Raw genomic sequence first — 15,135 nt, 5'->3', positions numbered from 1 at the left:
CTTTATAGATTCATAGTGAAATATATGATAGTTTCTAAATATCATTAAAGCAAATATCACAATTCAAAATCATTTGTAAAGAAATTTAAGAGAAATTGACAACATCCATCCAAAAAAATAACAATGTGTCATTAACAATTTTCAAAACATGTATAAAATAGCAACATAATACTAATAAAATCAGTATTATTTTTAATCAAAACAATTAAAATTCAAATATGATTAACAAATCAAAATATTTCATGAATATCGTTATTCTACGATAAATTAACAACATACATAAATCAAACTCATCGTATGATTACAAAATCAAAATGTCTCATTGATATAGGGTAAATTCACAACACCCATCTAAACATAGCAATGTCATTCTACACAATAATTTCTTCATAAAAAACAATGCATGTGCATGCCTAGCTACCACCACCAAGATCATCCTCATGATCATCTTGACCATCCTCATTACTCTGATCCACATCATCACCAACACCACAACTATCATCATCATCTCCTCCTTCACCACCATCATCCTCATCCTCATCCTCATCATCTCCTGATATATGTTGAACATAATTTGGATCATCGTCTTGGCAATCATTACCTATAGCATTCTGACAAAAAAAATTAATATTACATGTTAGTATTAATTACATAACACAACGCATGTTTTTGTTATACAATGTTAACCATAAAATGAGGTAAGATATAATATCTAATAATACTAAAAAATAAAATGAAAATATGGTTTAAAAGTATATTGGAAATCCAACTAAGATTACATACCATAGAGTCCATCCAAACAACAAATTCAACCAATCTCTTTTGCTGCAGCACCTCCTTTTCCAAATGATTTGGAGGTCTTCCATATTTTAGTTCCTATCAATCAGTAAATAGGGAGAAATTAGATAACAATGACTTTCTTCTAGTACAAAATTTATTAAAAAAATATCACATGTTTAATATACTTACAAAGGTTGTTATCAGTGCTTTTAAACCTTTCTGGCCACTACGATGAGTGACTTTTGTCTTGGTTAACCTCGCCTTGGATGCCTTGTCCTTAAACATAAACCAATTCAATTTATTTTCACACAAATACATGTCTAAGATACTTATAAGTATTAATACATTCTAAATAATGTTTAATGAAAAATTCAATACCTGAATGCTCTCATTGCCGGCTTTTCTTTGTGCATCCAACTTCTCATATGATTTTACAAGTTCTTTCCATACTTTAAAAGGTATGTCAATAGGTCTTTGTTTCAGTCTTTGATCTTGAGGCATTTTTTTAATTTTTCTTGTTTGGGTAAAAATTTTGGTTCAAAAAAACCGAACAAGTAATTCACATCAATGGCATGGGGACTCTATGGATATGTGTAAAAAAATGGCTATAAAGAAAACATCCAAAAAACATATGAGCTCTCCCTTTGATGGTCACTTGGGGCATATGGCTGGAAAGGAACAACTCCATTTTCGAAAATCAAGGACAATCCTTTCTCAAAGTCCTTCCTAATATTTGCTCCAAATGTCTTAAAATGAAAAACAAAATTCAAACGTTTAAACATCTCCCTTAAATACAACGTTGGACCATAAATTCTTCACTTTTATTGTTATTGGCTCTGGAATGATTTTTCTATATGCAATTATATAATGAAATATGTGTGCACTAATGAAAAAACATTGAGTTTCATTTTTCATAATCACAAACAATGAAAAAAGAATCACACGTAACTAGCATCATTTTGGAAATTTTATATTTATTAAAAATCTTTAACATGTTTTCCTCCCATATCTCATAAAAAGGTGTGAAATTTTTTATATACTCTCCAATAAGCACTACAACAAAACCAGCGATTTGGAGGTTTTACACTAAGTTTTTCAATATCGAACTTACTAGGGCTTGCACCACCGGGGTTATTAGTAAGAATCTCATGAGGTTTGCATAGCCATGATTATTAGAATCAAAATAGTAGGATTTGCACTAAAAAACAGTTCATAGAGCTTTCCTTCTGGGGAGAAAATCACAAGTTCAACTTCTGCAGTGCAGAGCACCGAGAGCTCGTAAGCTTTCTTCAGCAATCCACCTACGTTTGGAAAATGTAGCCTGCCTGCTCGCGATGTTCTCGATCCTCTTCCTCTGCATCTTTCCCCTCACTATTCTTGTATGTCCTCTTTCGTTTTTCCCTCCAAACAAACCCTCTCAAATTGAGAAAGCAGAACAACTCACTCGATGAGAATCCGAATCCAATTATCGCTTCTAACAATAACCCAATACGATACCAGAAGTGATTACACAAAACCTCATTAACTCTTCATTTGTTTGGAAAAGATCCAAGCATATACTTCTGACGAGGGTTTCCGTCTCAAGTCTGGCTCGCAAGACGTCGCTTAGTCAATTGCGAGAAAAGTTTTCCACCTGCCTGTCACATTCGGTTTGTCACACTATATATTAAAATAAGGTTGATCATACTAACAATAAGATTGTATAGTTTAAATGGAGGGCTCTCCTGACTGCATTTGGTTGATTTATAGAAAAGATTGCTGGAATGTGTAATGTGAATGCTCTGCTAACTGTTTTTTAAGCATTTGGAAGTATTAAAACTCCCTAGGATAATTAATGTAAGACCTGTTAATTAATGTGTAAAGATGGCTATTGTCCTTGGGCTACCTTAGCTGTTCATGTTTAGTGATCTGTGGTATTATGACTCCTCAAGTCACTATTAAACCATGAGAACCATGCCCAGGAAAACTAGTGTGACATTGTGGATGAGAACCAAAACTAGACTCCTATAACCTCCTTTTTCATCCTTTAAATTGCAGAATTAACTGACTGTTCTAGTAATCATTCTTGAGCCCCTGAAGATGTGCACCCTAAATAATAAGAATAATACCCTATAACATATGAATAGTCCATCCTATGCATGTAGGATATGCACATGAGGTCCAATAAAATCACTAACCAGAATACCAGGTGTTATTAAAGCCTCTACAGGTTGATATATATGAATGTTACAGTGTGCAGGAGTATGATTCAATTCCATACGAAAATACAAAACACCTAATAGGATTTCCTTATACCTCATAGGCAAACAACCATTGTCCCTTCTATAGATGAGAAGAATAAGTGCTTGGTTCTCTACACTAAATAAAGACAAAGTATAGTAATTATTGCTAACAAAATAGGATTTAAATCGCGGTTCAATTGCTTGACATTCAGCTGGTCACAGAATTGTAGAGTGCATAATCATAAGTGATGTTGCGAGCCTCATTGCTCAAAGTCTAAGGGTCTTGCGAGCCATAATCACATCCATGTATGGCATATCTTGTGATTATGGCATTTTATGAGGTCAATTCTTGTGAAGACATTTCAGTTTATAATAAATTTTGAACCTCAACAGAGTTTTGGCAAGACCTGGCTGAGCTAGGACATCAACAACACAGCTGATATGAATGACATAATCTAGCCTCAAGAGGGAGCCTCTTTTGTTTCATCACTCTAACAATCTATGAAGTGGTGGAAAGCATAACAACTTCCCCTTGAATATGACACCTAAACTGAGTACAAATCCTAAATGATGCAGCCCTTGGTGCATGTCTCTCAAAGTATCGATATTTCAAATGTTGAAAGCTCTTGTGCCCATTTGATATGCATTCGATTGCAGTTCCCCTGAAGAAAGAATCTTATAAAGGTGAGGCCATGGCCAATATGTTATCCATATCCATTGGAGTTGCCATTGCTTGACAAATTTAGTGTGATCAGTCCCACCATGATTCACATGGGCTTCTACTCAACATTGGTTGTTGCTATTGTAAGAGTCTTCAAGCTCGTTGAACCCATAGTATTGATAAGTGTATTCTTTGGGTCTCTGGTTTTCAAATTCTGCCTATGTTTTCCTCTCAGTATCATTATTTCAAATGCTGAAAGCTCTAATTCCCATTGCTGTGTATTTGATTGTGGTTTCCCTGAAGAAAGAAGCTTATAAAGGTGAGCCCGAGGCCAATATGTTGGCCATATCCATTGGAGTTACTATTTTAGCTTATGGGGAGGCCAAGATGAATGCATGGGAGGTGATTCTCCAGTTAAGTGCAGCTGCATGTGAGACTACCCAATTGGTTCTCATACAAATTCCACGAACATCAAAAGGGATTAAGTTGAATCCCATCGCATCTTTGTTTCTCCTTGTTGCCTTGTTTTTTCTCAGCACCCCCTGGGCCTTAGTAGAATACCCATTTCTGATAATCAGGGTCTCTTCCTTTGATTTGGATTACATGACATTTCTGCTTGTGCCTTGGCTCTTAATCTTGCAGTGTTTCTTCTGATAGGAAAGACTTCAGCCTTGACTATGAATGTCGCTGGTCTTGTCAAGGACTGGCTGCTCATAACATAATCTTTGTCTATAATAAATGAAAAGGTTACAGTCATAAACTTGAGTGGGTGTGGACTGGCTTTTTTGGTTGTCTGTTACTATAATCATTTGAAACTTCAAGCTCTCAAGTCCAATGACAACCAACCAAAGTACCTCAGCAGTGCAGCTGATGCCAATGATGAAGGAGAAGGTTTGATAATGACGAGTGGGAGATTCTCAATCAGAGATTCAGAACCAGTAGAGAAAAATCAAACTCAAGCTTCAGGAATAGGTATTTAGATCATTAATATTATCTTGTGTTGGAGATTACTGTTCTTGGATTGGCTCCTCTATGCCCAGATCTATTTGCAGGGAACAGGCCAGTCATTCACAGTGAAGAAGATAATGACAATATTAGTGTATAATGATGGACAGGATGGTGCCATGGTGCCAACCTAAATCTCAAGTAAGGAGACATCTGTTCATCAATTTGTCAAGAAGCATGGCCTACAATTCAATTGCTCTAAGCCTATCACTTCTTCCACCTGTCAAATAAATTGTTTCCTGTTTGTTTAGTTGACTATGGTTCTAATAAATATACTATTGTTTGATGTAAAAAGACAAAAAAAAACAAAAAATATGGAAAGTTGTGATCCCATTTTCTAACTACAAATTGAAATCGGATTACCATAGTGACCACCTCTGCTTATTGGAATAAAAAAGGGGGTGGGTTAACCCAATACGATACCAGAAGTGATTACACAAAACCTCATTGACTCTTCATTTGTTTGGAAAAGAGCCAAGCATATACTTCTGACGAGGGTTTCCGTCTCAAGTCTGGCTCGCAGGACGTCGCTTAGTCAATTGCGAGAAAAGTTTTCCACCTGCCTGTCATACGGTTTGTCACACTATATATTAAAATAAGGTTGATCATACTAACAATAAGGTTGTATAGTTTAAAAGGAGGGCTCTCCTGACTGCATTTGGTTGGTTTATAGAAAAGATTGCTGGAATGTGTAATGTGAATGCTCTGCTAACTGTTTTTAAGCATTTGGAAGTATTAAAACCCCCTAGGATAATTAATGTAAGACCTGTTAATTAATGTGTAAAGATGGCTATTGTCCTTGGGCTACCTTAGCTGTTCGTGTTTAGTGATCTGTGGTATTATGACTCCTCAAGTCACTATTAAACCATGAGAACCATGCCCAGGCAGACTAGTGTGACATTGTGGATGAGAACCAAAACTAGACTCCTATAACCTCCTTTTTCATCCTTTAAATTGCAGAATTAACTGACTGTTTTAGTAATCGTTCTTGAGCACCTGAAGATACTCGCCTATACATATTATACTCGTCTAGACATATGATACTCGCATCTCTACGTTTCACTTCTTTACTCTTATCTCGAGCTCTATACATAATCGAAGCTATTCTCTATTATCATAATAGAAACCCCCTCTATTATTTGCATATGTTTCAAACACAAGTATTGAAATAGCAATATCAAGTATGATGGAATTATGTGAAGCTTTAAAGTAGCCCGTGTTGTCATTTAGTTGAAAAGAATTAACACTTATTTGAGATTATTGAGGACATTTAATTCCACGCAATTATATATATATAGTTTAGTCATTATAGTGTTGTGAATAACATTTCAAATGGTACGAGAGCACAATTTTACACACTAGGACCTATGGACCTGCATGCAGTATAGATTGTTAAAGTTATTCATCTTAATTATCTTTAAGCTAACAAATTATTAGATCCCACTGTCGCTCCTAGTGCCCTAGCATAATCGAGTTGTGATGGATAGAACAGGAAAAAAAAAGGAAAAGATAGGGCAACAAATGGTCATTACGCATGAAACCAAGTACAAATTACACGCTAATCTGCTCAACAAAGAGAGGGGGATCAGAATAGTATATCTATTAGTGAACCCAAGTACAAATTACATGCCAACCTGCTCAACAAAGAGAGAGGGGTCAGAATAGTATATCTATTTGTGAAGTTATAATCACGATGCAATCATTTCAAAAAATCACTGATATAATGAAAATACTAACTAAACATAGAATCTAGTCGTAATTCAATTTTGAGTGAGGAATCAACAATTTTCCCGAGAGGCAACCCATATAAAGAACGAGAAAAGGTTTTGGTGTGATATTGGTGGAGAGAGAACATGGCTAGGTACATGATTATACTAATCACAAAGAATAGATGCTGAATTTTTATGTTAAGAGTAACACCTTATTATGGTGGAAGACTTTATTACTGCAGCTTGGGTTAGATATTCCTTTGGTAAACTAGGTAATTATTGAGTAGCAAGTTCAAAAACGTTACCTCTCAAAAGGGCTTACAGAAAGTTAATGCACCCAGTAGACAGAGCCATAGGAGATTGTGAATCTAGATTCACGGGGCTATTGAGATCTCTCACTCGAACATAGAAACGTTTAAAAATATATAAATTTGTATATGGATTGAAAGTTTTTGAGAAAGTTTTCATATACTAATGCCTCGCACCTTGCATTAGGTTCAAGGAGCATGTGTTGCCGAGGAGGCTTTGGGTGGAGGTCATCACAGATCACCTTGATGGCCAATTATTTGAGGGCCTAAGAAAAGTCATTTAGCAGCTGTAGATTTTGGATCATGTATAGGGAATAGGGAGGCACCAAGAACACATGTTCTAGGAGTTTATAGATAATACATAGGAAGGCAGGGACCATCTCTTAAAGCCTACAACATGCAACAGGGGGCTACATGCCCACAACATGCACAACAAAGAAATGCGTCCACATTTACCGAAATGAAGAAATATGAACAACCTACTACAGAGGAATGTTAGATGTGTGGAGGGACATATTTTTAGAGATATTGCCCATAGGTGTACAGAGGGACAAAATTTGAGCAGAATTGGACAACGGGGAGACATATGAACAGAGCGTATAGGATTCAGTCATCTTAGACAGTCAACTTTGATTATTCCAAATCTGCTCAACCTCTCAGAAGGTTGCAAAAACGAATTTGCATTTTATGACAATCTGCCATACTTTGTAACCATTATTCTATTTGTGATACATTTATCTATAAGCTGGGTCATGTCAGTCAATTTTCAAGTTTTCATGGATGAGTTCAAATAAAATCTCTCATAAGCCTAAGTTTTGGTTGCAATCCGAACCTAGCAGTCAGACAAATCTGTGTCAGATATTCACTCACCTGCTTGTAGGCCGTGTGTTACTCCAAAGTTATCTTCCATCCATATAGAGTGTATGCAGAGTCCATTACGGATACCGTCAACTACAACAGTCCAACATATAAAGAAACTTTTGATAATGACTATAAAATTCAAATCATAAATGATAAAACTATCAAAATTAAATTTCACGTGCAATTTTTCCGAAATTGGATGTTGTCAAATTTAAAATGAGTTTTTGCATCGGTATCAACCCCCAAAACAAGAACCTTCCTTGCAGCAAAGAATACCCACTCACTTTTATAACAAGAACTAAAGACTACAGATATGAAAAACTTTAATAACTGAAAACAGCTTTCGACGGCCCTTAAATGAAACCATCTCTACAATTCTAAAAATATGGAGCAAAAATTCTTTTAAAGCAAAATCCCACTCACAAAACCATATATACTGCTACTACGGCAAACAATTGCATGGAGAGTATGGAATGCATAAACGACATCAAATTTGCAGTATAACTGAATCTATTTTTCCGAAATTCATAAGAAATGAAAAATACAATGGGATCTTGTTAAGGACATAGCAGCAATGATTTCTATGAACAATATCTGCTAGTTCAAACCTAAAGAAATCTGCACATAACAAAACTCCACTAAGAACAGATCTGAATCAGGGACTTTAACACCTTGACTTGTTCTGGCAAGCACACCAGGTTCACTCTTCCATGAATAACGGTAAACCCACCACAGTCAAGCTTTTCCCTTTCAAGATAGCTAAATTAAGGAACATGAAAAAACCATTTCACTAATTAAACAAGAAAGGATGATCTGGAACTTTTTCCCAATTACCAGTTCTACCATAACAGAAACACTGAGCATGCATAAACCCATTTGCTGGCCAATAAGAAATTACAGGCGGTACCTTCTCAGATTTTCCAAGACATCACCTGATATAATTAAAAAAGGATGCGGGTCCATTTATTTGAGCTCGTATTTTTTTTTAACAGAAACAACTCATTCTTTTTGGAAGGAACGGATCAATCTCCTAGGACGTGTCGCCCAGGGGATTACCACGTATATGTGAGAGGATGTAAGAAACAACACACTTGGACTCGAACCTAGGCCAGTGGAGAGGTAAACTCTCACCGATTTACCAGGTAAACTCTCACCGAGGTAAACAGAACGCAAGGGCAAAACACCCCGCGGGGAGATGAATTATTTTACCAATTTTTGCTCAAGAAAAGCAATGCCATTAAATTGTCTTCAATTCTTGTCATGTCAGCTAACACCATAAACTGATAGAAAAAGGGTGCATATACACATTGTTTTACAACCCTCGAGTTTCCTTATAAACCGAATAAGCACGATTCAACCCTAATTTTTTTTCCCAAAATTCACACGAACATAATTTAGAAAGGAAAAGAAGGAAACCCTTAGATGGTTGTTTTTTCTCCTTTTCTTCTTAAAATTGACAGAGATAAAACAATTAAAGAAAAATAAAACGCAAGGGAAAAATGAATCCCACTGTGGGATGAATTATTTCACAAGTTTTCTAAACAATGGCAATTTCAATTAATCGTCTGTCTCTTATTTTCCGTCACTTCTTTGAACCAGAAAACTGCATAAATTGATCGAAAAAAAAAGATATAAAGTCATTTTTTCTCCCCTCGCGTTTTATTCGAATCCATAGAAATTCTATTCTACCATAATGTTTACCCCCATATTCACATAAACCCACCAGAAACAAAAATAGAGAAACCTTACGATGATTTTTTTGTCCATAGAAACCCAATTCAACCCTGATGTCTTTTCCCAGATTCAAATAACCCCAATTGATAAAGAAAAAAGAGAAACCCTAAGATGGTCTTTTTTTAAACCTGCTATTCTTCATAAAATTCATACAGATCAAACTGAAAAATTAGAAATTAAGCAAATTTGCGTACATGGAAAACCCCTCAGACATTGGCAACAGCCGGGGTAGGGTCGCCGAGGAAGGAGAGAAATCCAGGAACGGGCTCCTCTTCGTCCAAAAAGAGATCTTCAGGAACCCTAAACGCGCCATGTGCGCACACCATCGCTACCCCGATCATCAACGCCGAAATGAGCACAGCCCCGATGCTCGTCATAAAGACGATAACAATCGTAAGGACTGTCAGGATTCCCAACACCTCCCGGTCGCTATAGGTTCTATCGAGCAGAACCAGGGGCTCCCTCCTCAACAGATAAAGGAAGATCCAGCCCCCTAGGAGAGCAACGAGGAGGAAAAACGAGATAGGGTTGGACAAAAGGCTGAAAGTGAGAACGCCAGAGAGCAGGAGGAGGTAATTCATGCGGAAGTATGTCTAGTTCTTGCGGACCCTGGTGACCGCTTCTGCCATGGATGCGGACTTTGCCAGGGAGTTGCGGTCTACGAGCTTCGGCCATGGCCTCCTTTGGGAAAGGGCGTTGTTGGTACCTTCTAAGAGCCCAGAGAAGAAAACACGAGCGGCGGTCGGCGTCGTTGGCAACGTCGTTATTGTAGGCACCGTGTCTGCAGATGACGATGTTGGAAGAGGGCTATAAGCAGCTGCCATTTTCTGGTTCTGGTCTGTATTAGAGTCTGTAAGCAGGGAACTACGTGGAAAAGATCGCAGCAGCGCAGGAGCAGAGGCCTTCTGAATCAAAATGTATTATCGGTGTGGAATGGCAACACCAGCCTCATAACAATGAATATGAATAGCCCTCTAATTTGACGTTTTCGTATTGATTTGTTGAGACTAATTTTTTCATCTTTGGTTTTCACATTGCCCAACGGTGTGTCCTTCAACATTTATGATTTTTATATGTTTAGTTAGTATATATTATGTTGATATATTAGTTAATTATGTAGTCGTAAGAGTGGATGGTTGACTTTTGTGTGGGAAGGAAAACTGAAAAATGGTTTTATGAATTAAAATATCAATATATTAATGAATATAAAAATGGCTGATTATAGTTATTTTCTTTCATTTGCATTTGTTAATGGGATTGTGTTAGGTGGTGGGTGGTGTTAGGTGATGGGTGATGTATGTTAGAAGAAATAATATAATTGTGATAATTAATAATTAATGTGGTTATATAAATTAAATGGTTGATAAATTCTGGTATGTGTAATAATTTTAGTTCATTGTACTTGGTGTATGTGAATACAACTATGTAAATTTTGAATATATGTAAATTATGTGAAAATAAACTCATGACTACCTTGACTGTGCTAACATGCAGTGAAGTTTGGAATGGGCAGATTGGGGAAGGACATCACCCATATTGTCCCCCTTCCTCATGGAATGTGGCTGAGACAGGACATCACCCATATTGTCCCCCTTCCTCAAGGAATGTGGCTGAGACAGGATGATAGCCTTAAGGGAAAACAAAAAGATGACTAGACAACAAGTTGAAGAGTGTGGAAGAGTAGTCGAAGTGTGTGGAAGAGGCACATAATAATGGGTACAGAAGCTTGCTGCACAAAGAACATGCAGAATGCTAGAGACTGTGAAACAAGGGAGTCTTGGGAGAAGACACTAGAGAAGAAATTTGTGTCAAGTTGTTGGTGAGAAGATAACATGTGTAAAGATGGGTGCGATTGAACCCAATGCTTTGTGAATTAGGAATACATTTCTTGTGACCGCATGAAGGCCATTGAACCATGTGTTTAAGCTTGGAGGGCCAGTGGGAACTCATTGGAGGAATTGGGTCACTATGGTGCTTTCCATGAGGTTGATAAACCACCTGGACATTGGATTATGGACCCCTACGATTCTTGCCATGAATATGCAACTGATAAACCACCAAAAGCAATGGATTTCGCCTCTTGGAACTGAGATATAACCCATTTAGCCTTAGGTGAAGTCATGTGTTTTAACCCAAAGAGCAAGTGAATCACTATGGTGGTTACTGCTAGAAAGTGATTGATAAACCACCTAGACAGTGGACTCCTCATCATGGTTATGTGATTAAGCCTTGGGTGTGAATTTCGTTGAATACACATCCCCTCAAACTTTAGATCTGGTTCGAAGGGGTGGGTGGTTAGCTACAATAAAGGCTACAGTGTGACTAGCCTATGGTTGGATGGAGAGTTGAAGTCCCTCCTTCAGTTTCCAACCATATTGAAACACATAGATAAGTGTAACATGTTTGTGTATATTGTCTTATGGACTATCATGACTTTTGTTTTGAAGCAATATCTTGTGTGTTTGTAAATGTGATAATTCCCTAGCTGTGAAGTTCGTTGATATGTTCATGAGTGGAATAACATTTGCAAAATTATGGTTTCGATACTTACTTGGGCTATGTTATTTATTATTATGTTCATGATGAAAGTGTAGTTATGTGTTTATGTATACGTAAATGTACCCTAAGAACATGTTGATGAACATATAGTTCAAACCACTCATGCATTGGTTATTTAGTGTGAATCGAGAGTTGGGCTTTAGGCCTTGGGTTATATTACACATTAAGGCCTTGAGTAGTTAGGCTAGGTGAGGTAGCAATCATCCTACTTTATAAGCCCACTACATCCACGTCATTAGGACGGGTAGGTAGTGTGAGAACTGAACTTCATCCCTATGCTAGTGAGCCCGAGACTAAGTGGGCACTGGTGGAACCACATCCCAACAAAACCATGCCGCATGAACTGGCGCCGACCATCACCCATCAGTTGTCGTTTATGTCCTCAATAAACCAATCAAATCAACACAATAACCAATGCAATTTAGTGTAGACAAAAGAGTTGAGTGTGGGGCCTAGGTGGAACTAAGAGCGTTGGGAGAGTTGTTTTCCATCCACTGCTCATCACTTGTTGTTGAGTTCTTTGTAACCTACAACATAGTGAGAGCATCAATGGAGGCATGGCTGACCCGATCAAAGTTCCAAAGTGGAACCTTGAGTCCACCTTTATCGCTCGCCTCCTGCCACCCTTCTTCTTGGTTGACACCGAGCACCGTGGGTAGAAATAACTTGTAACGATATGACGTGGGCCTGATGGTGGGACTCACCAAGATGTCTTGTCAAAGTTATGCAAAGGCCATAGTTTATATGTTTTCATGGCCTCTTGTGATAGGATGAGCTTTAATCAAGTGTAACTATTGATCTAGGAATATGATTAAGGTAAAATTGGTATTGTCGGAAAGCTCTCAACAAGCTAAATGCAATGGTGATATCGAAAGTTAATTCCATAGACTTACAATAATTAGAGTTTTCTCTAACCCCATCTTCGTAATGGACCCTGGGGATCGGGTTGACGATAAGTAACACCCCCCTCAGCTGGTTGGGAACCTTTAATGGGGTGGAAGGGAGGTAGTTACATAGTGGTATCAGGGTCCAAGTCCAACACTTGGACTAGATGGGCCTTGAAAGATAAAGTTAGAAGCTTTGTTAAGAGTTACAGAGCGGATCATAAAATAGCAATCACTAAACCCGAAGAGGCTCACACACACCCACACAATAAAAAAAATTGACTTGATAATTTAATTGTTACATGGTACATGTGTGTTAATGATGACTTTGCATTTGATGTGATTGTTGGTTTGACAGGTTGATTAAATGTTATTTTGATTCCTAATGTGCATATTGTTATGGGATTTAAAATTTTAGCTAGTTTCATATCAACATGCATATTACAGATATGCTGAGGTGATCAGTAAATTGAGTTGATTTATTTTTTATTGGCTAACATTCATGTGTGTGCAAACACACACACACACAGAATAATATGAAAATTCTAGCAAGGATAAAGAAATGAGCAGCAGAATGGTAGAATACAACATGCCCAAATCCTATCATCATTAGGAAGAGGAATCGGTGGGAAAGAGGTTGAAGAAAAATTCCCCTAACTAGATGGAGACCCTCAGGAGTTTGAGAGATGGATTGAGAAGCTACAAAGCAAATAATGAGAATATTGTTTGAGCATAAGAAAGACATATGATACTCGTTCTCGAGCTCTATACATATTATACTCGTCTAGACATATGATACTCGCATCTCTACGTTTCACTTCTTTACTCTCTTCTCTACCGAGATAAAGATCTAGATCTAGTATAACTTAGCCATTCCAATAGCCAATAGTCTTTAGTCCTATTTAGTACCCTTCTAATAGTCCCCTTGGCATAGTAGGTAGATATTGATTCCTTGTCCATGCATGAAGTTCCATAGCAAGAGATTAGACCCACTTCACCATTGACCTTAGCATATGGAAGGAAGGAGGTGTAGATGCCAGTCATAAGGCCAGGAGGTGCCCTTCTAGATAAGCCCATAGCCGATTATAGAGGAATCCCCTATTTCATCGCAGATTGATGCTTAATATTGAATTTGCCAGAATGTTCCTTGCTCTCGACACGACACTGGTGAATAAGAAGCAGGGGGGGCTTGACAAAGCACCCAACCCCTACTTTAGCCCATTGATCGGTGAGGCATCCAACCCTTCACCTTCTCTCTTTGACCCTGCAGCGCTTAACTACGGTACTCTCTCACTTCGCCTAGCTAGGTTGTTCCTAAACTTGACCTTGCCTAGCCGGGTTGTGAGCCTAACAATTGGTTGGTCGGGGGAACACCATCAAATACCAGAATTTCTTAGGTAGGGGTTGTGAGCCCTAGCTTTCTATCTTCTTCTGTGTAATTTGAATAGAACACCATCAAATACCAGAATTATCAATTCCCATTCTCCAAAAATTTTAAATGTGCGGAACTGAGACATAAATCATTCAATCAAACCACTCGAAATGCATCTGAATGCTGATCCATTAACTTAAAGAACTTCTTCCCAAACTCTGCCATTTTTTAAACAAAATTTTGAGCACAACCTTGTCTAGTCCATTTATAGAGAGCGTTAGTTTATGAAATCTTGCCTGTAAGCCAAAATAGAGTCAAAATGTTCCATTGAAAGCTCAGAATAACTAAACCAGAAATAACCCTTATGAAATTTGCTGCTTAAAACATTGTTTTGAGCACGGCTTCTTTCTTCAGATTTATTTTAGATAATACGGTAGCTTATTTAATGAAATATTTCCAGAAAGTTGAAATATGGCAAATTTTTCCAATCAAGAACTCTAAATAATTTCATTAGGACAAGGCGTAGAGGATTCATGACGGCGACAAGAAAATAATGGTTCTTTGCAATTTTAGCACTCTCTTGCAGAAAAATACCTTTTCTGAAATCGTTTTGACCACGAAGAAACGCAGATGAACTGTTGGAAGTTGTGTAGAGAGAGATCTGGTGGCTCGTGGATCGATTCTGGGGCAATGTTTATGCGATTGCAAACCATGATTGTTCATATGCGAGCATCCATAAAATCATCTCATTAACGCCACATGTAGTGCATTTAAAACTCAAGCAAATTCTCTCATATGCTAAGGAATTTATAACATAGAAGGTAAGAAACCAACATATAGAACAATCCACGCAAGTGAGTCAAACTAGATCAAAAGAGAGAATGACACTTGGAAAACAGAGCACCGCTACCCAACCTAGAAATGACTCTTCAGTTCACCACCGATTCGAGGTTCTTGCCATGGATCAACCGCCTCCAATTGATCTATGCAATGGGTATTTAATACCTTATTTCATGATATGGTTTCCATTAGCGGTGTCT

The 15,135-nt window shown here is 37.6% G+C and overlaps 1 protein-coding gene and 1 pseudogene across 2 annotated transcripts; both read right to left on the bottom strand.

The window, feature by feature from the left end:
• Positions 1-298: 298 nt before the first annotated feature.
• On the bottom strand, positions 299-6,704 carry LOC149254073 (uncharacterized). The gene is made up of 3 exons (XM_089460064.1): positions 970-6,704; positions 784-876; positions 299-611 (listed from the first exon to the last, which is right to left on the bottom strand). The coding sequence occupies exons 1-3, from the start codon at positions 1,096-1,098 to the stop codon at positions 414-416; spliced, it is 420 nt and encodes a 139-aa protein (XP_089316190.1). The 5' UTR covers positions 1,099-6,704; the 3' UTR covers positions 299-413.
• Positions 6,705-6,708: 4 nt separating this feature from the next.
• LOC149254072 (PRA1 family protein B1 pseudogene) lies at positions 6,709-10,343 on the bottom strand (annotated as a pseudogene). Its single transcript, XR_016267123.1, has 2 exons — positions 9,475-10,343; positions 6,709-7,636 (listed from the first exon to the last, which is right to left on the bottom strand). The product of XR_016267123.1 is annotated as a PRA1 family protein B1 pseudogene (transcript).
• Positions 10,344-15,135: the final 4,792 nt, after the last annotated feature.

This window comes from Pinus tabuliformis, chromosome 7 (genome assembly GCF_031772625.1).
Source record: "Pinus tabuliformis cultivar Carrire ecotype Pingquan chromosome 7, CPIR1, whole genome shotgun sequence".
NCBI classification, from domain to species: domain Eukaryota; kingdom Viridiplantae; phylum Streptophyta; class Pinopsida; order Pinales; family Pinaceae; genus Pinus; species Pinus tabuliformis.
The sequence above is the reverse complement of the archived record's forward strand: the minus strand, read 5'-3'. Positions and strand labels throughout refer to the sequence as shown.